This window comes from Gossypium raimondii, chromosome 1, assembly GCF_025698545.1.
Source record: "Gossypium raimondii isolate GPD5lz chromosome 1, ASM2569854v1, whole genome shotgun sequence".
NCBI lineage: Eukaryota > Viridiplantae > Streptophyta > Magnoliopsida > Malvales > Malvaceae > Gossypium > Gossypium raimondii.
In genome coordinates this window covers 2249645-2275608 of record NC_068565.1, presented here as the reverse complement: position 1 = coordinate 2275608, position 25964 = coordinate 2249645, and the positions used below count along the sequence as shown (strand labels likewise).

The following is a 25964-nucleotide window of genomic DNA, read 5'->3' as shown; positions in this document are numbered from 1 at the left end:
GTGGAGAAGCTACAAGCAAATCATGACGATGGGTCTGTAATCAATGCTTATTACAGATTCGAAATCTTTGAGTGCAAACCATAATATGGTTGTTTTGTTCATGAATAAAATTTTAAAATTTTAAAAATGTATGAATTTAAAATGATAATCATTGAAAATAAATATTAAACTCATAATTTATGCAAAGTACGAGACTAATAAAAGAATTTGACATAACGAATTTAACTGTTATTGTTTGGACTGAGATTAAATTTTCGACATTTAAAAAGTATAATGATCAGATTTAACCAACTTACAACTTACAAGGACTAATAACAAAATTTCTCCATTTCATTAATTTAAATAAGCTTTGAAAAGTCAACATTGTATGGGATGTAAAATTCCATTTTGCTTTCTTTTTTCTTTTTTTTTTCAGCCGAAAGCATTTTTTTTAATTATTTTGAAAAGGGTATGATTGCAAGCATGTGTTTTAACAGTAAGGTGACACGAATTTGAATTTCACACACACAAAAAAGGTGGTAATTGCTTTTGAAAATGTTATTATAAAAGCTTGAATTGTGACATCCAATAAGAAGCACTAATGGTGGATGTTGACAGCTGAAAAGTGCTGCTTTTTTTTTCACTTGCTTTGTGATAATATACATTGATTAAAGTGATATTTAATTAAATAACCTATTTATATTAGAATTATGGACAACATTGAATATTAGCTCGATTGGTATGGACATTGTTGTTAATACAAGAGGATGTGAGTTTGAGTACACTGAAGTATAATATCCTTCTATTTATGAATTGAGGAAGGGATATGAGTAGTTCTAACATTGTGTCACAAATAATGTATGTAATCAAAATTTATAATGAGATTATTCAAAATAATATATTAGTACTCCAAATTATACATATTTTCTTATTTTCGTACCTATTTTTTTTATAATAGTTTAGTTTTTGAATTATCATTTTCATCCTAGTTTACTAAAGAAAACCTTTTCAATAAAAACATAACATATAACATGTTATAGAAACAGGTAACTTTGAGGAGGAAATAGGAAAAATGAACTCAAATATGAAAGCGAGATAAAAAAAAAGAAATTACTAATAGTTGGGTGACTAATTATGTAGTTTACCCAAAAAGATTTAATATAACTGTAAAAATATATAATTTATAGGCTAAATCATGAATAAAACCATTTAGGAAAGAAAACAAGGGGTAGCCCCTATTGGTCCCACTGTGTTTTATCACTATGAAACTGACCTAACCAAAGCATATTTGTCTCAAGACAAGTGGTGCCCCATCTCACTCCCTCACTATCACCAATCGTTTTCTCAATAAAGCTCGCCCACCCTTCAGCCTCAGCACCACCTTCTCTCACATATGCCTAATTTAGGGCAGTCACCCCTTCGTTAGGATGAAAAAAAGAAAAGAGAAAGGTTTGGGGTTGGGGACAAATTTTTTATTCATTTTAGTAGAAACTTCACTGAAATCTAGCTAACCAAACCCAAACAGGTCATAATATAATTACATAGAACATTGAAAAAAAAAAAAGTGAAAACAACAATACCACATAACCTCGGAGATTATCATCAGCCCACGATAGAGTAGTGGAGTAGCAGCCAATAGCCAATAGCCAATGGCTGAAGTGGTTTGGGCCCCCATCAGTCATCAAGTGCATTTTGTCACCTACCTTAATTTGTCACCTCCTCATCAATAATCACTTCGGACCCTCAAAAAACCAATAAACAAAATCAACCATTAATCCATCAACGAGTAATAATATTTCCAGAGGTGAAGATGCTGGATTTCCCCCATTTTTCCCTGTTTCTTTTTTTTTCGTTAACAATGGCGGATTGGATTCAAAAGCCATGGAATAATATTAAAATTGATAATAAAAATGGAAGTAAAGAAGTAAAGAACACATGTATTTGAACAGGGGCGATATTTTCGTTTTTGAAAGAAAAAAATTACGTAATAGAGAGGGAGAGGGGGAGAGAGAGAGAGAGGGTGACACTTGGAAATTATAATAAAAAAAAATGTCACTGCCTAGTCGTGGCGAATGAGGGGAGGGGTGAAATTGGAGTGGCGGAACCAGATAGCAACTCGGCGAGAGTGGTCATGGCTCGAACTTGCATCTCAAGTGCCGCTATGTAATCAGTAGCTTCTTCAAGAATAACCGGTAACGGTTCCTTTCGGCAACCGGGAACTAACCGTCCAAGAGCTTTCACTTTCCTTAGAACGTTCGGTATACTTCTCGCTTTCAATTTCGAGACGTTAACTCTCGGTTTCTTCGACCGGCTACTCCTGGTGACGGTCGCCACGGCAGCGGCGGATCCTTTCTGTCACTTCCGCTTTCGAAACATCAGCTTAAGCCGGCCCGTCAAAATGGCTCGACTCCACCTGGTTTTTCCTTTAGCCGTGATGGCCAAAGCTTTATCAGTAGCTTCACGTACAGCTCGACCACCGCGTGGAGCCGAAGGAAAAGGAGTGGAACCGTTTTCCAAACTGAGCTGACTCAAAGCTTCAATGAGTTTCGAGGAAAAGATCTGCTGCTGTGTCTCTGATTTCTATCTGGTGTGGCTCTGGTTGATATGATTCTCTTTGATCATCGGTTTCTTCTTCTTCTTCATCTTCCTTCGATCATAATTCATGTTTGTCGATGGATTCATTACTGTGGACGCCATCACACCGGATCAAATCCGTACGATTCGGTGAATTACAAAAAAAAAATTGCAAAAAAAAAGGAATTTAGATTCAGAATTTTTTAGATTTTTGAAACCAAAATTCCAAAAAAGAAGAGAGAAAAAAGAATTTATTACGCCTTTTGTTGAAGTCAGAGAAAAAGGTTAGAACGGGGATGAACGGACGGAACGGAGTCGGTAACGGATGTCGATGGTTCGTTGTTAGAGGGAGAGAAAAGGCCGTAAAGAAAGCATGCGTCGGTTATTGGGTATTTTCCCTTTAATTTATTGGCTTTTGGTATTGGCTGGGGGTGTGGATCGTTCGGTCGGACCGCTCTTACGAGCGGGCTCCGTTTCAATTTTTTTTTGCAGAATGTTTGACACGTGTATTTTAAAATAATTTAATTTTAAATATTTTTATTTAATTATAAATGTTACTTACATTGTTTTAATATTTTTATACATTTTTTAATATACACAATTTATCATCTCCACCAGTTATATATATACTTACTATTAATAAAATCTCGATTGAGTTTGTGTAACGAGTTAATCAAATATCAACTCGGTTAAAAATTACGAAAATGTTTTTCATAATCAAAACAAGTCATATTATTTTAAAGTACTTTAGTCTTTTCATTTAAAAAAAGTATGCTTATGATGTGATTTAAACTCACGCCAAATGGATTAGAAAAACTTTAAATTTATAATTTACTACTCAATCAAAGCTTTATTATCTTTGTTTTATACATTTTTATATACACAATTTATAATCTCCACCAGTTGTATCTATATACTTCTATACTATTAATAAAATTGTTGACAAAGTTGGTGTTGGGTATCAAATCTGTTAAGAAATTAAGAAAACATCCTTTCGTAATTAAAATAAATTATAGTATTCGAGGATATTTTAATCTTTTCATTTTAACAAAAATGAAAAAAAATATACATACGGTAGGATTTGACCTCGCTTGACTACTCTAATTGGATTACTAAAATTTTAAATTTACCATTCAACCAAACATTTCATTGTTTATTGTATGTCATTTTTCTGTAAATTACAATAATAAAGCAAAACCCAAACAACCAACGCAACTAGCGCAACTCGAACCCAGACCACACTTGGGGCCTAATATATTTACTTTCAATTTTTGAAATTTAAAAAAAAAATCTATGCTATAATAATTATTATCTAGAGCATTTTTTAACATACTAATTTTATAATAAATAATTGAATTAGATGAAGGGATTTATTCTTGTCTCTCACTTATTAAAGGTAAAAAAAATTAATGCAAAATAAATTATTTGTCCTCTAGTTTTTTATTTTTAAGCTATTGAATTTACGTTATTTGTCTAATTATTTAAAAATTATTTACGTGATTATTCATTAGATTGAATAAATCGATACTCACAGTTTAGCTTTAAAAATAAGGGTGTGTTTGATAAACTGAAAACTTAAGTCTGAAATATTAAGTAGTGAATTTTTCTTGCTAAATTTTATAAATGCTATATTTATACTGAAATATTAGTAAATATAATTATATTGTTTGATAAATGTACATATTGACTTTTAAAAGATTATTTATTTTTAAATTTAGTATTATTAATATAACATTTTATATTATTCTAGATAGTTTTGAGTAATATACATGGTAATTTGCACGTCTCGTTAAAAGGGATACATCTATTGACAAAATCACTTAGGACTTTCTTTCTATATAAATAAATAATGAAATTATAATCATTGAGATACCAAATTACGTAAAATATTATGTATGAAAAATAAATCTTAAATTTTACCGTAATATAGATTAAAATTGAAATTTGAACATTTTATGTAATCTAAATAAAATAAAAGGATTGGAATTAAAATTTTACCATTTTATATTTACAATTAAAATAAAAACCTTAGACAGGTGTAAAAAATTATAGCATTAGAGGCTTCCTTTTATATATAATAATATAGATTTTAGTAATTCAACTATTGAGGCCAATTAATTATTGTCCTTTTCTGTCGATAGAGTCTTGGCTTAGTTAGTATTGATATTGTTGTCGGTACAAGAGAATGTAAGTTCGAGTGTGTTAAAACGTATTATCCTCTTATTTAAGAGTTAGTGAATGGGCTATAGGTAATTCTAGGCATTGTATTAAAAACAAATACTAGAAATTTTGATACTACACTTATATAGAAGAAAATAAATAAATAAAATTATTATACATGAAAATATTAATTTAATTCAATTTTCACAATTTACTTACACAATTTTGATTTAATATCATTTTAAGTTTATATAAAATCATTTTAGAAATTTTCATTTACGCCTTTTATAATTTATAAAGTTCTAAACTAGTAATGGTAAAATTACACTTTAGCCCCTAAAAATGATAAAAATTTAATTTAATCCTCTAAAATTATAAAGATATAGACTATTAAAATGATGAAATTGTATTTTATTATTGTATAAGTATACAATTCAATTTTGATACCTCAAAAAAAAATCTGACTTCACCATTGTAAAAAAATTTCACATTTTATGTATCAAATAATTGTCCTTAGAATATTATTTATTTATTTATCCGCACTTAATATTATTTTCATTGAATATGGGATTATTTACACTAGTGTAAAATCTAATATGATTTTACACGCTTGCATTATTTTTACAATTAATTTTCGAATTAACCTGATACTCCTATCGTATCTATTGAAAATATTATATAAATAACAATTAAAAGGTTTTTAACATAAAATAAATAGTTAAAATTTTAATTTATTTCAAAATTGACATGCATAATTTACAGAAATAAACATAAACTGTTACAGATGAATTATTAAAATATTAGATATAGTAAAAGTTATAAAAGTTATAAAATTATATTAATAATTTTACACGAGTGCAAATGAACCCTTTATCGTTTTCATTAATCCTAAAGTAAATGGATACGTGGGGTTAGCTTGGCTTCCACTAATTGACAAAGGAGACACCATCCCATGAGGAACATAAATTGTTTTCATCCGCTGCAATGACGATTATCCATAAAATAAATGTTTTTACAACTTTTTTCAAATATATGATTATTTAAATGAAAATATTTAGTATATAAGATTTTAGACCCTAGTGGACGTTGGATTGAATTGAATTGAATTGAATAAAAAATTTTGAGTTAATCAAGTTAACGAATGTTATTTTATCATCTTGAAATTTCCTCGAATCGAATCGAATATATTTATTCGGGTTAAATTTAAAAAAATAATTTTGGGTCATTGTAACCACTGTCATCTACCGTAATCAAATTTGCCCACTGTAATCAAATTTGTTATTAACTTTTATATATGTGTTAGCTTCTTTACTTGTTTTGTTGCTTCAATTATCTTCTGATTTTTGTCACTATGTATTTTGAAATTAAAAATATATTAAATATAAAAATGTGACTTTTAATAAAAGTTTTCTTAAAGATAAAGCGTGAAATTGATACCGGTATAAAATTTTAACACAAATATTTTATGACACCATCAATAATTCAATTTTAACAAAAATTTATAAAGATTTAATATGATTGTACAATTCAATCGAATATTAATTTAATTTTAATAATAATAAAATTGTTATTTATTATTATAAAAATAACTACTTTTAGTAAAAATTATTTTTTTCAATATATTTTAGTATATGGGTTAGTAATAAACTAATTAGACCGGTAATATTTAGCCACTCTCATGACTTATTTTTAGCGGTGAAAAGACAAATTTTCGCTTATTTTGAAGATGTCTTATTTTTACATTAGCTATTAGTCATCTTTCTAATTTTAAGTTTAAATGCTTACTAATTAATTTTTATTTATGTCTAATTATTGTAACACATGCGTAATAGATAAGCTTTTTCTTGTTATTATTACTTTAGTAACCAAACGAGACAAGATAATAATATACTCACTAATCCTATCTCATCTGGGGGAGTAGCTAGGGGGTTGGCAAAATTTTCATTTAGGCCCTTTAAATTTTTAAAATTTTAAATTAGTAAAAGTAAAATTACACTTTGCCCCCTAAAATGATAAAAATTTGATTTAATCCTTTAAAAATTATAAAGATACAGATTACTCAAATTATCAAAGTGCATTTTTACTATTATAAAAATTACAATTTAATTTCGTTTTCTTAAAAAAAAAATTCTAACTTCAGCCCGATCTTGTTAACAACAAAGTTTCTCGTAACCATATTGTCTTTTTGCCCCGAAAATATTAATCAAAATTTCTCCATTTCATTAATTTAAATGAGCTTTGAAAAGTCAACATTTTAAGGGATGTAAAATTCCATTTTGCTTTTCTTTTTTTTTTTCAGCCGAAAGTATTTTTTTTAATTATTTTGAAAAGGGTATGATTGCAAGCATGTGTTTTAACAATTTCACACACACAAAAAGGGTTGTAATTGCTTTTGAAAAAAGAAGCACTAATGGTGGATGTTGACAGCTGAAAAGTGCTGCTTTTTTTCACTTGCTTTGTGATAATATCCATTGATTAAAGTGATATTTAATTAAATAACTTATTTATATTAGAATCATGGACGACATTGAATATTAGTTCGATTGCTATGGACATTATTACCAATACAGAAGGGTGTGAGTTTGAGTACGCTGAAGTATAATATCCTTCTATTTATGAATTGAGGAAGGGATATGAGTAGTTCTAACATTGTGTCACAAATAACAGATGTAATCAAAATTTATAATGAGATTATTCAAAAATAATATATTAGTACTCTAAATTATACATATTTTCTTATTTTCGTACCTATTTTTTATAATAGTTTAGTTTTTGAATTATCATTTTCATCCTAGTTTACTAAAAAACCTTTTCAATAAAAACATAACATATAACATGTTGTTATAGAAACCGTAACTTTGAGGAGGAAATAGGAAAAATGAACTCAAATATGAAAGCGAGATAAAAAAAAGTTGGTAATCTATAATAGTAGTCACTCAATTATGAAAACGATAAAATAATCACTCAATTATTTAATTTTATTTTCTTTGGTCATTCAATTATATTGGATTTTTGGTTTTTTTATATTAGTGGACGAAATTAAATATTTGGTGACTATTTTGTAAATTTTTATATTTGAGTGACCAAAAAAGAAATTACTAATAGTTGGGTGACTAATTATGTAGTTTACCCAAAAAGATTTAATATCACTGTAAAAATATATAATTTATAGGCTAAATCATGAATAAAACCATTTAGGAAAGAAAACAAGGGGTAGCCCCTATTGGTCCCACTGTGTTTTATCACTATGAAACTGACCTAACCAAAGCATATTTGTCTCAAGACAAGTGGTGCCCCATCTCACTCCCTCACTATCACCAACCGCTTACTCAATAAAGCTCGCCCACCCTTCAGCCTCAGCATCACCTTTTCTCACATATGCCTAATTTAGGGCAGTCACCCCTTCGTTCGGATGAAAAAAAGAAAAGAAAAGAGAAAGGTTTGGGGTTGGGGACAAATTTTTTGTTCATTTTAGTAGAAACTTCACTGAAATCTAGCTAACCAAACCCAAACAGGTCATAATATAATTACATAGAACATTGAAAAAAATAAAAGTGAAAACAACAATACCACATAACCTCGGAGATTATCATCAGCCCACGATAGAGTAGTGGAGTAGCAGCCAATAGCCAATAGCCAATGGCTGAAGTGGTTTGGGCCCCCATCAGTCATCAAGTGCATTTTGTCACCTACCTTAATTTGTCACCTCCTTATCAAAAATCACTTCGGACCCTCAAAAAACCAATAAACAAAATCAACCATTAATCCATCAACGAGTAATAATATTTCCAGAGGTGAAGATGCTGGATTTCCCCCCTTTTTCCCTGTTTCTTTTTTTTTCGTTAACAATGGCGAATTGGATTCAAAAGCCATGGAATAATATTAAAATTGATAATAAAAATGGAGGTAAAGAAGTAAAGAACATATGTATTTGAATAGGGCGATATTTTTGTTTTTGAAAGAAGAAAAAATATGTAATAAAGAGAGAGAAAAAGAGAGAGAGTGAGTGAGAGAGAGAGAGAGAGAGAGAGAGAGGGTGAGAGGGTGACACCTGGAAATTATAATAAAGAAAAGTGTCACTGCCTAATCGGCGGTGGCGAATGAGGCGGAGGGATTGAGCTGGAGCTGGCGGCGGAACCAGATAGCAACTCGGCGAGAGTGGCCATGGCTCGAACTTGCATCTCAAGTGCCGCTATGTAATCAGTAGCTTCTTCAAGAATAACCGGTAACGGTTCCTTTCGGCAACCGGGAACTAACCGTCCAAGAACTTTCACTTTTCTTAGAACGTTCGGTATACTTCTCGCTTTCAATTTCGAGACGCTAAATCTCGATTTCTTCGACCGACTACTCCCCGTGACGGCCGCCACAGCAGCGGCGGATCCTCTCTGTCTCTTTCGCTTTCGAAACTTCAGCTTAAGCCGGCCGGTCAAAATGGCTCGACTCCACCTTGTTTTTCCTTTAGCCGTGATGGCCAAAGCTTTATCAGTAGCTTCACGTACAGCTCGACCACCGCGTGGAGCCGAAGGAGAAGGAGTGGAACCGTTTTCCAAACTGAGCTGACTCAAAGCTTCAACGAGTTTCGAGGAAAAGATCTGCTGCTGTGTCTCTGATTTCCATCTGGTGTGGCTCTGGTTGGTCTGATTCTCTTTGATCATCGGTTTCTTCTTCATCATCATCATCTTCCTTCGATCAGAATTCATGTTTGTCGATGGATTCATTACTGTGGACGCCATCACACCGGATCAAATCTGTACAATTCGGTGAATTACAAAAAAAACTGCAAAAAAAAAGGAATTTAGATTATCTCTTGACTTAATCTTAGGTTAGGCATTGATTATCTCTATGTTTATAATCCTTAATTAGTTATTAAATAGACTAATCAAATTATGAATATTGGTTGGTGATTTTTTTTAAATAAATCATATTAATTTAATTAGATATTTTGATATTTGATAAGGAAAGGGTTTGGTGTGGTGTGGTGGAGGATGGTAGCTTCCAAGCTTTTTTTTAAAATTATTTTGAAAAGGGTATGATTGCAAGCATGTGTTTTAACAATAAGGTGACACGAATTTCACACACACAAAAAAGGATGTAATTACTTTTGAAAAAAGAAGCACTAATGGTGGATGTTGACAGCTGAAAAGTGCTGCTTTTTTCACTTGCTTTGTGATAATATACATTGATTAAAGTGATATTTAATTAAATAACCTATTTATATTAGAATCTTGGACGACATTAAATATTAGCTGGGTTGGTATAAACATTGTTGCCAATACGGGAGGATGTGAGTTTGAGTACGCTGAAGTATAATATCCTTCTATTTATGAATTGAGGAAGGGATATGGGTAGTTCTAACATTGTGTCACAAATAACAGATGTAATCAAAATTTATAATGAGATTATTCAAAAATAATATATTAGTACTCTAAATTATAGATATTTTCTTATTTTCGTACCTATTTTTTTATAATAGTTTAGTTTTTGAATTATCATTTTCATCCTAGTTTACTAAAAAAAACCTTTTTCAATAAAAACATAACATATAACATGTGTAACACCCCTTACCCGTATTCGACGCTAGAATAGGGTACGAGGCATTACCGAAACATACACTTGTAAACGTATTAAATCGAGTCATAAAATTTCATTAATTATTAAAGCTTTCAAATTATTAACATGGTTTTACAATTCTTCACAATATAAATAATGCAACATTTCCTACCAACCACAATCGAGCTTCCGATAATCATTTCAATACATCTAATAATTGTACATATTACCAATAACAATTCAATTACAATAATAAATCACATTTCTATATAATATTCATTACCAAATAGCATTCACTTCAATTAAAATTATACAAAATATAGTTCATATGAACTTAATGAAGCTAAATTGCGAAATACCAAAATTAGGGACATTTTAAAATTTCTATTTTTCTCAATTTCCACCCCAATCTTGATCTAAATTAATATTTCATTCAATTTACTAATTTAAATAATAAAAAATTCACTTTATGCAATTTGGTCACTTTTTGACATTTTACAAATTTACCCATAAAGTTTCACATTTGTTCAATTTAGTCCCTGAACCTAAAACATGTAAATTGATCATTTTAATGAAAACTCATGCTAGTTGAATAATCATATATTTTCCTCCTCCTCCTCTCCATTCCACATTCTTAATGTATATAACATGCTTATAGGTAACATTATCTATAATTTCACCATTTACTTATATATTCATAGAAAGCTGTCCACTTGAGTCATAGTCACTAAATTATTTATATCTTGAGATACAGAACTCTAAATTAAGATCCGTTAATTTTATCTGAAACTAGACTCACATATCTTATTACCATAAAATTCTCAGAATTTTTGGTTTAACCAATAAGTACAGTTTATTCTTTAAAATCATCCCTGTTCTGCTGTCTGACAGTTTCGACCCTTCTTCACTAAAAATTAATTATCTCCTTGTACAGATTTCAAATGATGTTACCATTTGCTTCTATTGAAAATATACTCGTTAAGTATTTAAACATATAAATTTAAGCCTCTAATTATTTTTATCCAATTTTTGATGATTTTACAAAGTCAGTACAGGGGAGCCCGAAATCATTCTGACCTTATTTCACAAAACCTATTATATCTCATAATTTATAATTCCATTACTTACACCGTTTCTTCTATGAGAAACTAGACTCAGTAAGCTTTAATTCCATATTTCTTTTCATCCTCTAATTTCATTTTCACAATTTATGGTAATTTTTCAAAGTTAACCCACTACTGTTGTCCAAAACTGTTTTAGTGCAAAATATTAATTACTAAATTTATAACTTCCTTATTCCCTTTCTCTATAATATTTCTCATCACTTTCACTTATTTCACTTCACTAATATATCAAGAACATAAGACTTTATATAAGAAAACTCTACTATAACATCTTTTCCATGCTATTTCAATAATATCAAACTTAAAAATATATTGAAATCTCAATGTTCTTACCTTGTCCTATTGATTTCAATCTTTAACTTGATTTTCTCTCTACTTCAGCTTCAATTTCTTGAATCCAACTTGATATTCTAGCTCCCCATAGTCTCCTTGTTATCTTTCTCTCTTGATGGATATGAAAATTCTTTTGATTTCTAGGTGAAAATAGTAAGTTTTTGGAGGAAGGACCAAATTGTAAAGAAAACAAAACTTTTCTTATTTCTTTCTTCTCCTCACGTCGGATACATGGAAGATGATGGGTTAGTTGCTTTTCATCTTTCTTTCCACATATATATATACTAAATAAATTAATAATAAAATAATAAAATATCATTTAAAAAATCAAATTAAAATATTAATAAACTATTTATTTATTTATTAATATCAAATATCTCCAACATATCATTATCTTCTAGATTTCTCTCTCTTCTAGTTGACCATTTTGCCCTTCATGATCTTTTAAAATTCCATCCTTGAGTCATCACTTAATTTGGTAAAATTATGATTTAGTCCCTCAAACTTCTTCACCTTTTTCAATTTGGTCCTAATCCATCCATTTTTCTTAGTTTCTAGATCATTCCACCCTTAAAATATTTACACTATTAGTCCTTCAACTTTTTCATATTTACACTTTAACCCCTCAAATTTTAAGTATTTACCCTTGGGTAACAAAACTTTTCTCACTTTTGTAATTTAATCCTTTCTTGAATTAATATGTCATAATATACTTTCCAATGTTGACGTAACTCAATTACCCTTTTTATCACTTTATTTCCTTAATTTACCACATCAAGGATATTATCTTACTTTCTTACTATAGAAATTTTCGGGGTATTACAATTTCATAGCTAGTTAACCCTTCTAGCTTCTAGAATTCAAATTCTACATTTTATACAAATAGGTCATTTCCTTAATTAATCACTAATTCGATAAAATTTTCATATCAGTATTTTCATGCAACCTTCTTATCATAATGCAACCCATGTCATAATTTTAAAATAAATTTTCCTCGTCGGATTTGTGGTCCTGAACCACTGTTCCATCTAGACCCAAAATTGGGCTGTTACAACATGTTATCAATAGCCAATAGCCAATGGCTGAAGTGGTTTGGGCCCCTATCAGTTATCAAGTGCATTTTGTCACCTACCTTAATTTGTCACCTCCTCATCAAAAATTCGGATCCTCAAAAAACCAATAAACAAAATCAACCATTAATCCATCAACGAGTAATAATATTTCCAGAGGTGAAAATGCTGGATTTCCCCTCGTTTTCCTGTTTCTTTTTTTTTTTCCGGTTAACAATGGCGGATTGGATTCAAAAGCCATGGAATAATATTAAAATTAATAATAAAAATGGAGGTAAAGAAGTAAAGAACACATGTATTTAAATAGGGGCGATATTTTCGTTTTGAAAGAAAAAATTACGTAAGAGAGAGAGAGAGAGAGAGAGAGAGAGAGAGAGAGGTGAGAGGGTGACACTTGGAAATTATAACAAAGAAAAGTGTCACTGCCTAGTCGGCGGCGGCGAATGAGGCGGAGGGACTGAGCTAGAGCTGGCGGCGGAACCAGATAGCAACTCGGCGAGAGTGGTCATGGCTCGAACTTGCATCTCAAGTGTTGCTATGTAATCAGTAGCTTTTTCAAGAATAACTGGTAATGGTTCCTTTCGGCAACCGAGAACTAATCGTCCAAGAACTTTCACTTTCCTTAGAACATTCGGTGTACTTCTCGCTTTCAATTTCGAAATGCTAACTCTCGGTTTCTTCGACCGGCTATCCCGGTGATGGCCGCCACATCAGCGGCAGATCCTCTTTTTCGAAACTTCAGCTTAAGCCGGCCCGTTAAAATGGCTCGACTCCACCTGGTTTTTCCTTTAGCCGTGATGGCCAAAGCTTTATCAGTAGCTTCACGTACAGCTCGACCACCGCGTGGAGCCGAAAGAGAAGGAGTGGAACCGTTTTCCAGACTGAGATGACTCAAAGCTTCAACGAGTTTCGAGGAAAAGATCTGCTGCTGTGTCTCTGATTTCCATCTGGTGTGGCTCTGGTTGATCTGATTCTCTTTGATCATCGGTTTCTTCTTCTTCATCATCATCTTCCTTCGATCAGAATTCATGTTTGTCGATGGATTCATTACTGTGGACGCCATCACACCGGATCAAATCTGTACGATTCGGTGAATTACAAAAAAATGCAAAAAAAGGAATTTAGATTCAGAATTTTTTAGATTTTTGAAACCAAAATTCCAAAAAATAAGAGAGAAAAATAATTTATTACGGCTTTTGTTGAAGTCAGAGAAATATGTTAGAACGGGGATGAACGGACGGAACGGAGTCGGTAACGGATGCCGATGGTTCGTTGTTAGAGGGAGAGAAAAGGCCGTAAAGAAAGCATGCGTCGATTATTGGGTATTTTCCCTTTAATTTATTGGCTTTTGGTATTGGCTGGGGGTGTGGATCGTTCGGTCGGACCGCTCTTGCGAGCGTGTTCCGTTTCAATTTTTTTTTGCAGAATGTTTGACACGTGTATTTTAAAATAATTTAATTTTAAATATTTTTATTTAATTATAAATGTCACTTACATTGTTTTAATATCTTTATACATTTTTTAATATACACAATTTATCATCTCCACGAGTTATATATATACTTATTATTAATAAAGTCTCTGATTGAGTTTGTATAACGAGTTAATCAAATATCAACTCAGTTAAAAAATTACGAAAATGTCTTTTCATAATTAAAACAAGTCATATTATTTGAAATTACTTTAGCCTTTTCATTTAAAAAACAAACAAAAAAAAAGTATGCTTATGATGTGATTTAAAATCATGCCAAATCTATAACACCTTTTACCCAAGACCGTTGCCGAATTCGAGCATGAGGCGTTACTTGACTTAACTTAAAAGTTCGGGGCATAAAAATTTACTTTTAAAAATTATTTCACTGTTCATAATAAAGCTGTCCACCTGCGCTGGAGTCACTAAATAAATTATAAATCAAGCTAAAAAACTCAAAATTCATATCTGTAAATTTTTCACAAAACTAGACTCATATGTCTATTCACCATAAATTTTTAAGAATTTTTGGTTTAGCCAATTAGTATATTTTATTAGTTAAATTCTCCCCTGTTTCACTGATCGACTATCTTGACCTCTCATCACTAAAATTCAATTATCTCATTGTACAGACTTGATATGGTGCTTCCACTTATTTCTACTTAAAATAGACTCATTAATAAATCTAAAAATATAAATTATAACTCATAATTCCTTTTTACAATTTTTAATGAATTTCTAAAGTCAGAACAGGGGACTTTAGAAACTATTCTTACCCTATCTCACTAATATTCAAATATATAAAATATATAACTCTTTTTCTTACTCTTTTCTTTCATGTGAAAGTAGACTCATTCAGCTTTAATTTCATATCTCACTCAACTTCTAATTCAATTTCCACTATTTTTGGTGATTTTTCAAAGTTACATCATTGCTGCTGTCCAAAAATTGTTCCATTGCAATTTTATTTTATTTTTAAAAGTTTCAATATAACCCTTTATAATTATCTAACATTCCCTGCAAATTTCATTTCACAACCAATTTTAGTATTTCAACTACTTAATTTAAATACTAATAAAGTTCAACCAATCAACCATTTCAAGCTAAAACATGTATATTTCAATGTCTAACACAACCATCACATTTAGATTTACTTTGCATACTTAGTCATTCATTATATTACTTTTTACTTCAATTCCTATACATTTGTTTAACAAAATCTACTGGAGTAAATCGGATAGTGTGATTCTTGATGTAGATTCGATCCTTCGAACGTATATATATATCAATCTACAAGAAACAATAAACACACACAAGTAAGCTTATAAAAAGCTTAGTAAGTTCATAGGCAGAAAACATAAATCTTAACAAACATTTATACACTTATACAATATACATCATTACTAAGTTTATCTGTCAACCAAAATCACTGGTGAGTCCCTTGGTATAAATTCACTACTACTTATTCTTTTACTATAATTCTTTTGGGCCCATTTGTCACTTACCATCCTTAATCAAAATTAGGGAACGGTTACGGAAAATTGAGTACTTCACTTTCACTTTGCCATAGTATAACTATGGTCTTACGTATGATCACTTATCACTTGTCCCTGATTAGATAAGTGTAGCTAAGCTACCACTTATCACTTGCCACTGATCAGATAAGTATAGCTAAAGCTACCACTTATCACTTGTCATATGTCACTGCTCAGATAAGTGTAGCTGAAGCTATCACTTATCACTTGCCACTTGTCACTGATAAGATAAGTGTAGCTAAAGCTACCACTTATCACTTGTCATATGTCACTGATCAGATAAGTGTAGCTGAAGCTATCACTTATCACTTGCCACTTGTCACCAATCAGATAAGTGTAGCTAAAGCTACCATTTATCACTTGTCATTGATTAGAAGTACTCAAATTCGACGTTCCGCTCAATTTGATCATTTATTCAGTATTTGCATTTTTATTTTATTCTAATTTCAACAATAAATATATCTCATCATACATTATATAATTCATGAATTTAACATTTAATCATTAAATTTCAGCCATATGAACGTACCTGGGTCGATTTGCATAATTTGTAAAAGTTTAGGGACTAATCAACTACTTTTTCTTTTCCTCGGCTTGCTTCGGGTTCTCGATCTAAAATACAAATTTATTCATTCATCAGCATCTAATTCAATTCTAATTCATTTCACAATTTATGCCCTTTAATTTTTGAAATTATACTTTTACCCTCAACTTTACAATTTTTACAATTTGATCCCTACTCAATTAACCCCTCAATTGATATAAATTTTCTCAATTAACACCTTGTCCAACTATTTTAGACTACTACACAGCCTTTAATATTCAAAACCGCAACACCAAACCCTAATTTTAAACTTTTTCACAATTAGGTCCCTAAAATCAATTTCTATCAAAATTACTTAATAAAATCATCATATAATAAAATTAAAGCTTTAATTAAATGTTCATTAATCATAAAAATTCAGCACTCATCAATGGTAACTCTCAAAATCAGCCATGAAATCAAAAACTAATGAAATAATTAGTTGGACCTAATTGTAAAAGTATCAAAATCACAAAAATTAGAAAAAATAATCAAGAATTAAACTTACATGATTCAAATATATGAAAAACCAGCTAGGAGGGACCCTTCAATGGCCTTTTTTGCTGAGAAATATGATGAATTGCCTAGAAACTCTTTTAGTTAAGATTTTTATTTGTTAACTTTTACAAAATTTCCAATTTCACCCTTATTACATCACTTTTTCAGATTTTTCTTCTCTTATGTCGTCTAAACTATTCCATATTGGCATATTTATGCCTTAAGCCCCTCCTTATTTACCACTTAAGCTATTTAATCACTTTTAACAAATTTTACATTATTTTCAGTTTAGTCCTTTTGAATTAATTGACCACCCAAACATTAGAATTTTCTAGCGAAACTTTAATACCTACTTAATGACATCTATAAATATTTCTAAAAATATTTATGGCTTGATTTATGAGTTTGAGGTTTCGATACCTCATTTTCGATTCTAATTATTTTAATATTTATTCCTAGTACACTATTCACTATTTCAAAAATTTTCCTAACTTCACATAACTTATACTCACTAAATTAATAATATTTTCTACTCATTTGTCAGATTTAGTGATCTCGAATCACCATTCCGACATCACTTGAAAATTCAGGGCTATTACAAAATGGATTAAAACTTTAAATTTACAATTTACTACTCAATTAAAGCTTTATTATGCTATTTTATACATTTTTATATGCACAATTTATAATCTCCACCAGTTGTATATATATACTTCTATACTATTAATAAAATTGTTGACTAAGTTGGTGTCAAGTGTTAATTGGGTACCAAATCATTAAGAAATTACAAAAATATCCTTTCGTAATTAAAATAAATCATATTATTCGAGGACATTTTAATCTTTTCATTTTAACAACAACTAAAAAATATATACATAAGGTAGGACTTGACCCCGCTTGACTACTCTAATTGGATTACTAAAATTTTAAATTTACCATTCAACCAAACATTTCATTGTTTATTGTATGTCATTTTCTTATAAATTACAATAATAAAGTAAAAGCCAAACAACCAACGCGACTAGCGCAACTCGAACCCAGGCCACACTTGGGGCCTAATATATTTACTTTCAATTTTTGAATTTTTTTAAAAAAAAATCTATGCTATAATAATTATTATCTAGAGCATTTTTTAACATACTAATTTTATAATAAATAATTGAATTAGATGAAGGGATTTATTCTTGTCTCTAACTTATTAAAGATAAAAAATTAACGCAAAATAAATTATTTGTCCTCTAGTTTTTATTTTTAAGCTATTGAATTTACGTTATTTGTCAAATTATTTAAAAATTATTTACGTGATTATTCATTAGATTGAATAATTACGATACTCACGAGCTTAGCTTTAAAAATGAGGGTGTGTTTGATAAACTGAAAACTTAAGTGCTGAAATATTAAGTAGTGAATTTTCTTTGCTAAATTTTATAAATGCTATATTTATACTGAAATATTAGTAAATATAATTATATTGTTTGATAAATGTACATATTGACTTTTAAAAGATTATTTATTTTAAATTTAGTATTATTAATATAACATTTTATATTATTCTAGATAGTTTTGAGTAATATACATGGTAATTTGCACGTCTCGTTAAAAGGGATACATCTATTGACAAAATCACTTAGGACTTTCTTTCTATATAAATAAATAATGAAATTATAATCATTGAGATACCAAATTACGTAAAATATTATGTATGAAAAATAAATCTTAAATTTTACGGTAATATTGATTAAAATTGAAATTTGAACATTTTATGTAATCTAAATAAAATAAAAGGACTGGAATTAAAATTTTACCATTTTATATTTACAATTAAAATAAAACCTTAGACAGGTGTAAAAAAATTATAGCATTAGAGGCTTCCTTTTTATATATAATAATATAGATTTTAGTAATTCAACTATTGAGGCCAATTAATTATTGTCCTATTCTGTCGATAGAGTCTTGGCTTAGTTAGTATTGATATTGTTGTCAGTACAAGAGAATGTAAGTTCGAGTGTGTTAAAACGTATTATCTTCTTATTTAAGAGTTAGTGAAGGGGCTATGGGTAATTCTAGGCATTGTATTAAAAAGCAAATACTAGAAATTTTGATACTACACTTATATAAAAGAAAAAAATTTATTATACATGAAAATATATATTTAATTCAATTTTCACAATTTACTTACACAATTTTTGATTTAGTATCATTTTAAGTTTATATAAAATCATTTTAGAAATTTTCATTTACGCCTTTATAATTTATAAAGTTTTAAACTAGTAATGGTAAAATTACACTTTAGCCCCTGAAAAATGATAAAATTTAATTTAATCCTCTAAAAATTATAAAGATATAGACTATTAAAATGATGAAATTGTATTTTATTATTGTATAAGTATACAATTCAATTTTGATACCTCAAAAAAATCTGACTTCACCATTGTAAAAAAATTTCACATTTTATGTATCAAATAATTGTCCTTAGAATATTATTTATTTATTTATCCGCACTTAATATTATTTTCATTGAATATGGGATTATTTACACTAGTGTAAAATCTAATATGATTTTACACGCTTGCATTATTTTTTACGATTAATTTTCGAATTAACCTAATACTCCTATCGTATCTATTGAAAATATTATATAAATAACAATTAAAAGGTTTTAACATAAAATAAATAGTTAAAATTTTAATTTATTTCAAAATTGACATGCATAATTTACAGAAATAGACATAAACTGTTACAGATGAATTATTAAAATATTAGACATAGTAAAAGTCATAAAAAGTTATAAAATTATATTAATAATTTTACACGAGTGCAAATGAATCCTTATCGTTTTCATTAATCCTAAAGTAAATGGATACGTGGGGTTAGCTTGGCTTCCACTAATTGACAAAGGAGACACCGTCCCATGAGGAACATAAATTGTTTTCATCCGCTGCAATGATGATTTATCCATAAAATAAATGTTTTTAGAACTTTTTTCAAATATATGATTATTTAAATGAAAATATTTAGTATATAAGTTTTTAGACCCTAGTGGACGTCCAATAAAAAAATTTTAAGTTAATCGAGTTGACGAATGTTATTTTATCATCTTGAAATTTCCTCGAATCGAATCGAATATATTTATTCGGGTTAAATTTTAAAAAAATGACTTTGGGTCATTGTAACCACTGTCATCTACCGTAATCAAATTTGCCCACTGTAATCAAATTTGTTATTAACTTCTATATACGTGTTAGCTTCTTTACCTGTTTTGTTGCTTCAATTATCTTTTGATTTTTGTCACTATGTATTTTGAAATTAAAAAATATATTAAATATAAAAAATGTGACTTTTAATAAAAGTTTTCTTAAAGATAAAACGTGAAATTGATACCGATATAAAAATTTAACACAAATATTTTATGACATCATCAATAATTCAATTTTAACAAAAATTTATAAATATTTAATATGATTGAACAATTCAATAATATAATTAGTACAAAATATTGAATTTAATTTAATTTAATAATATTCAAAAAGAACTCGGGAAGTAAAAATTTGAAATTGAGTGACTAAAACGTAAGTTACTAATAGCATAATGTTTCATTTTTTCATATATTTTAGTATATGGGTTAGTAATAAACTAATTCGACCAGTAATATTTAGCCACTCTCATGACTTATTTTTAGCGGTGAAAAGACAAATTTTCGCTTATTTTGAAGATGTCTTATTTTTACATTAGCTATTACTCATCTTTCTAATTTTAAGTTTAAATGCCTACTAATTAATTTTTATTTATGTCTAATTATTGTAATACATACGTAATAAATAAGCTTTTTCTTGTTATTATTACTTTAGTAACCAAACGAGACATGAAAATAATATACTCACTAATCCTATCTCATCTGGGGGCGTAGCTAGGGTGCTGGCAAAATTTTCATTTAGGCCCTTTAAATTTTTTAAAATTTTAAATTAGTAAAAGTAAAATTACATTTTGCTCCCTAAATTGATAAAAATTTGATTTAATACTTTAAAAATCATAAAGATCTGATTACTCAAATTATCAAAGTGCATTTTACTATTATAAAATTACAATTTAATTTTGTTTTCTTAAAAAAAATTTCTAACTTCAGCCCGATCTTGTTAACAACAAAGTTTCTCGTAACCATATTGTCTTTCTGCCCCGAAAATATTAATCAAGATGAAAGTTTGTACAACCACATGTTATTTAAAAATATATAAAATGATAAAAATTAATAATAAATATAAAATTAATATATTTTAAAAGAAATTTTCAATAAAGGTTTAATTACAGTATAAAGCGTAATATTAATTTAATCATTTCCAAACCATATAATGACTCTCCATGATGTTCTCCAAAAAATAAAAGGCAGCTATCACCCAATTGATTTTATGTTAATCAACAATGTGATCTTTACTTTCATGGTGCAATTGATTTGATGCACGTTATATTAGAAAAAAACCACTTTCTTTTAGTTACCATAATTGTGTCTTAATGTTTAAAAAATTGGGATTAAGTCGATTAGTCTTAATACAGTTGTAATGACACCAAAATTCGTGGGCACCAGAAAAGTACATTATCGGGCCTCCGTATTTGAAAATTGAACTTATAGATAATTATTAGAAAATATTTATGAGTCTAGGGGTGTGTTTAATTATGTTTTAATTAAGTAAATTTATCCTAATTTAGAGTAATAAGTAAGAAGAGACTAAAGTGAATAAAGGTTAAAAGTTTAATTGTAGATTAGAAGGAAGAAATAGGGACCAAATAGGTAAATAAGCCAATGGCTTAAGATTAGCAACAATACATGGAAAAATCTTAGATTTTTCTTGATTTTTATTATAAAAATATTATTTAATTCAAATATTATAAATTATATTAATTAAAGTTAGGATGTTATATTATAGGAAATAAATAAGATAAAGACAATTGTATGGTGATGAAATAATACATGTGTAAAATATATAAAAACACACTTGTAATAAAATAAAATAAAAGAATAAAAGAAACAGAGACCATTCGAAACGGGGGAAGGAAAAAGAAAGAAAGAAAAGAAAAAGGAAAAACTAGGGTTTAAGGATTTAAGCTTTAATTTGGTAAGTCAATCAAGTCATTTTCTTTTAATTTTGATGTTTTAGAAGCTTTAGAATAGAGTTTTGTTGAGATTAAGTTGAGGTTTTGGAAGTCTTTAAGTTTTTTGAACGTAGTTTATGTTGAACAAATTGTTGAATTAGGGATTTAATTGAGTGAATTTCAAGTTAGAATTGAAAAAAGATTAAATTGTGAAGTAAGTTATAAGTTTTATGTTTTAGGGACTAAATTGAGGGAAATTCAAAATTAGGAAAATATGATAAAAATTAGATAGTTAAATGTGAGTTTAGCAAGAAATTGAGTAGCAAAAGGGTATGAATTGAGAAAGAAAAATATATAGGTTTAGTTAGGATTCAAATTGGAATTAAAGTAAAAGTTAGATAAAAATTTCATAAATTAAATTGTGTTGTGCTAATGATTGTGAAATTATTTTAATTGTTCATAGCTAATATCGAGCCTGAAGCATCGGCCCAAAAAGAAAAATAAAATATCGTCGAGGATTAAATCCGAAGAGAATTCTAGTTTGTATCACTACAATTCAAACTTTATCATTATTATGTGTTTAATTTACTAATTATCTGTGGTAAGTATTTTAATGTAAGTGTTTAGTAAAATGAATATTTACTAATATTGTTTTTAAGTACTGAATTGAATTGTGAAGTTACTAAATATTGTTATGTGTATTGCATTGAACTGTGAAATTACTGAAGTAATAAATTACTGCAATACTGTAAAATTGATTGAAATAATGAATTATAATTGATACTGAACTAATATGGAAATGGTATTGAAAAGTGAATTAAATACCCTATTAACTAGTCAGGCTAGTCGGATATAGTTGGCATGCCATAGGATATGGAAGAGTACAGGTTTTTACTGGCTTACTAATCAGGCATTTATATGCTGACTATTGTTACTGTTACCAATTCGACACCTTGTGTGTCGAATCTTTATCATTCTTGTTACATATTCAAACTTTGTGTGTTGAATCTTTATTCTTTATTCTTTACTACATCGACTTGATTCTTGTTTAGGTCTTGTGTCTTGTTAAGGTACAATGTGTAGTACTGGTGTGTTGGTTGGAATCCGTGTATCTGCCGAGTCCGAGTCAAGTTAATAGGGGCAAATGAAATAAATTTACTGATAAAATTAAATTTGAATGATATGACATATGTGAAAGGTGAGAATTGAAACAAAGAAATAAGAATGGTATATATATATATATATATATATATATATATATATATAATCAAATGATAATATAAAATATTGAATTGTTCATTAAGTGATGATAATTGTAGTGTAAAAGTATGTGTGTGTGATTTAATGTATTTAAATATAAATTGAATTATAGTGATACCATTGAGTATATGCATACTCAACGTACGGTTGTTTCCGTGCGCAGGTTATAGAAGTCAAGTACTGAACCACCATCCAAAGCCAGACCCGACTTCAGCAAACTTTTGGTGATGTATATTTTCTTTTGGTAATGTGGCATATACATAGGATGTATATAAAGGTTATTATGTTTTTAATATAAATGGTTAAAAATGTTAGTAGTACAAGTCTAAGAATTATAATGAAAGAAGTTTATCTGTTTCAATTTAATTAGTACATTGATAAATTTAAATTGATATTATATTGAATTGATTGAATTGGTTATGTTTGGAAATGGATACGGTTTTAATTGCAGGGGGTTTTATGTGAAAATAAGTAGATGTGCTATCGAAAAAAAAATTTCGTAGTACTTGAACGAGTTCCATTTCACTTTTAATACATGTTTTAGACTTCGAGAGTTCATTATAATGACTTAGTTATTCAATTATACTATGAATGTCATTTTATTTATGAATTATTCGTAAGTTGTCTGATATGTTTGGTAATGCCTCGTAACCCTGTTTTGTCGATGGTTCGGGGTTGGGGGTGTTACAACAGTTAGTATCGATATTATTGTCAGTGCAAAAAGATGTAGATTCGAGTGTACTGAAGCACATTACCTTTTTATTTAAGGGTTGGGGAGGAGCTATGGGAGTTCTAGGCATTGTATCAAAAAACAAAGATTAGGAATCGTGATACTACACTCATATAAAATAAAGTAAATCAAAAATGAAAAATAGGATTAGGGTGAAAAAATTGGATCAAATTAATTAAATTAATCCAACTGATCGATTTTAGTTTTTTTTACTCAATTTTTCGATTTGATTTTGATTTTAAAATTTTGAAATTGAATTACTTAACTTTGAAACACATGTTAGTTTAAAGTTATATACTTTCCGATTTGATTTTGGTTTTGGGGCATTTATTTGGACTCAACATGACACAGTCAATACTCAATGGGGCATTAATGATCATTTGTTGACGCGTATGGTTTAAACACGATTTGAACATTAAGGGGAGGTATCGAGAGACCGTTAGTCGATGTTTTGAATCAAGTGATTCAATATATGCTAAGGTAGAAGTGGCAAGTCAAACTTCACCGGAAAAGGAACATGATCATAGATCATTCTGACCATGGAACAACCTTTTAATGCAAGAGGATAAGGAGAGTCATGCCAAAACTCAAGTACTCATGCACTATAAAAATACATACCAATACAATAGTAAGTTTGTATATCAGATCTAATAAAAATATATAACTCAATTTTCATCGCTCAACAAATTTTTTTGGCATTACCCCTAGTAGTTTGGAAAGGTCCTGGGCCTCATATGATCCATTTATTTTTGGATTGAGCTTTGGGTTTTTGGCCCATTTGTTTTTTTCCATGGTCTAACCCTATGGGCTCAAACTTGAGCTACCCTTCATAAAGGGGCTCACCATTAGGGTAAAACGGTCATTTTATAATATTTTGAGGACTTTTTCGGCAACTCAAGTCCTTCCCTTACTCAAAACCCTAATTCCAGTTCCCCAGTATATATACCCATCCTCCGCTCTGCCTCCGCCTCAATTAACATCAATCAACTTTTCTCTTTTCTTTGAAATTTTCTCTTGGAAGTTTTCTGTAGAAATTGTCTCTTGATGGGTTCCCTTTAATCTAATATTCATAGTTTCAGGGAATTTCACCATCAAAATTTTAAAATTTCAAGAGGCATAGATTATTTGCAGAAATGTTGAGTCACTTCTCCTTCATTATTTTCCCAGGTGCAGTGAATAAGATCCTGCAAAATCCCCTTTTTAAAAAAATTTCCCCCAATATTTATTATTAATTTTACAAAATTTATTAGGGTTTCCAATGATGGCATGATATCTTTGAGACCTGATCAAATTTTTTGTTTGATGACAACTATAAGCAAATCCACTGAGGACCCTTTCTTTTTAATGCTTTATTTTTTTTCGTATTTTTCAAGGAACCCGTTGTTTTTATTATATGATGAAATATGCACTGGGCTCTGAGCAGTTTCAAATGAACTCTGCTTAATTTGATGGAAATTGCAGCCTAGAAAGCTAGTCTGATATTTTGAAGTTCCTTCTATGGTTGGAAGAAATAAGCTTGTTAATCGAAGTTACGTTATGGGCACGGTATGGATTGCTGTTTTTGATGATTTGTTGCTTTCATTAACAGCAAATTATACCGTGCCCATGACTGTAGCATCACTTGGCAGCTCTATGGGCGTTTATTTGCCAGTTCAGGGAAGAGAAAATTGCAGCATTAGTAGCTTGTTCTGTGAAGTTAAGCTTTAATTATAGTTTTAGGGAATTTAACCCATCAATTTATTTCAAAATTTCAAGTATTATAAGATTCTGTAAAATCCCCTTAAAAAATCCCCAATGATTTTTTTTGTAATTAATAAAAAAATTTAATTTATTTTTATAAAGTTTTTTCTATGTAGATGATGAGATATGCACTGGGCTCTGAGGTGATTTCAAATGAAATCCTCTTAATTTGATGGAAATTGCAGCCCTGATACTTTTTTTTCATCTCTGTTAAACTTGGGTAATTTATTTAAATAATATTAAAGAAATTTTGAAAATTGTATTGATATTGT

The 25964-nt window shown here is 29.2% G+C and overlaps 1 protein-coding gene, 4 non-coding genes and 1 pseudogene across 8 annotated transcripts; 3 read left to right on the top strand and 3 right to left on the bottom strand.

The window, feature by feature from the left end:
* Window positions 1-2031: 2031 nt before the first annotated feature.
* Window positions 2032-2907, bottom strand: LOC105775381 (transcription factor bHLH147-like; annotated as a pseudogene).
* Window positions 2908-8160: 5253 nt separating this feature from the next.
* LOC128040554 (transcription factor bHLH147-like) lies at window positions 8161-11968 on the bottom strand. 4 transcript variants are annotated; one of them, XM_052629503.1, is made up of 3 exons: window positions 11721-11968; window positions 8765-9490; window positions 8161-8543 (listed from the first exon to the last, which is right to left on the bottom strand). In XM_052629503.1, the coding sequence occupies exon 2, from the start codon at window positions 9444-9446 to the stop codon at window positions 8790-8792; it is 657 nt and encodes a 218-aa protein (XP_052485463.1). In that variant the 5' UTR covers window positions 9447-9490; window positions 11721-11968; the 3' UTR covers window positions 8161-8543; window positions 8765-8789. The 4 variants fall into 4 exon arrangements, with proteins under 4 accessions (XP_052485463.1, XP_052485470.1, XP_052485461.1 ...); XM_052629510.1 differs by having other exon boundaries at window positions 8161-8436; XM_052629501.1 differs by having other exon boundaries at window positions 8161-9490.
* Window positions 11969-13177: 1209 nt separating this feature from the next.
* LOC105786631 (transcription factor bHLH147) lies at window positions 13178-13890 on the bottom strand. The gene has a single exon (XR_008195236.1). It is a non-coding gene; the product is annotated as a transcription factor bHLH147 (transcript).
* Window positions 13891-25206: 11316 nt separating this feature from the next.
* On the top strand, window positions 25207-25284 carry LOC128033327 (small nucleolar RNA R66). The gene has a single exon (XR_008189526.1). It is a non-coding gene; the product is annotated as a small nucleolar RNA R66 (small nucleolar RNA).
* Window positions 25285-25341: 57 nt separating this feature from the next.
* On the top strand, window positions 25342-25434 carry LOC128033493 (small nucleolar RNA snoR118). Its single transcript, XR_008189556.1, has one exon. It is a non-coding gene; the product is annotated as a small nucleolar RNA snoR118 (small nucleolar RNA).
* A 370-nt stretch (window positions 25435-25804) lies between these two features.
* Window positions 25805-25899, top strand: LOC128033504 (small nucleolar RNA snoR118). The gene has a single exon (XR_008189558.1). It is a non-coding gene; the product is annotated as a small nucleolar RNA snoR118 (small nucleolar RNA).
* The last annotated feature ends 65 nt before the right edge of the window (window positions 25900-25964 follow it).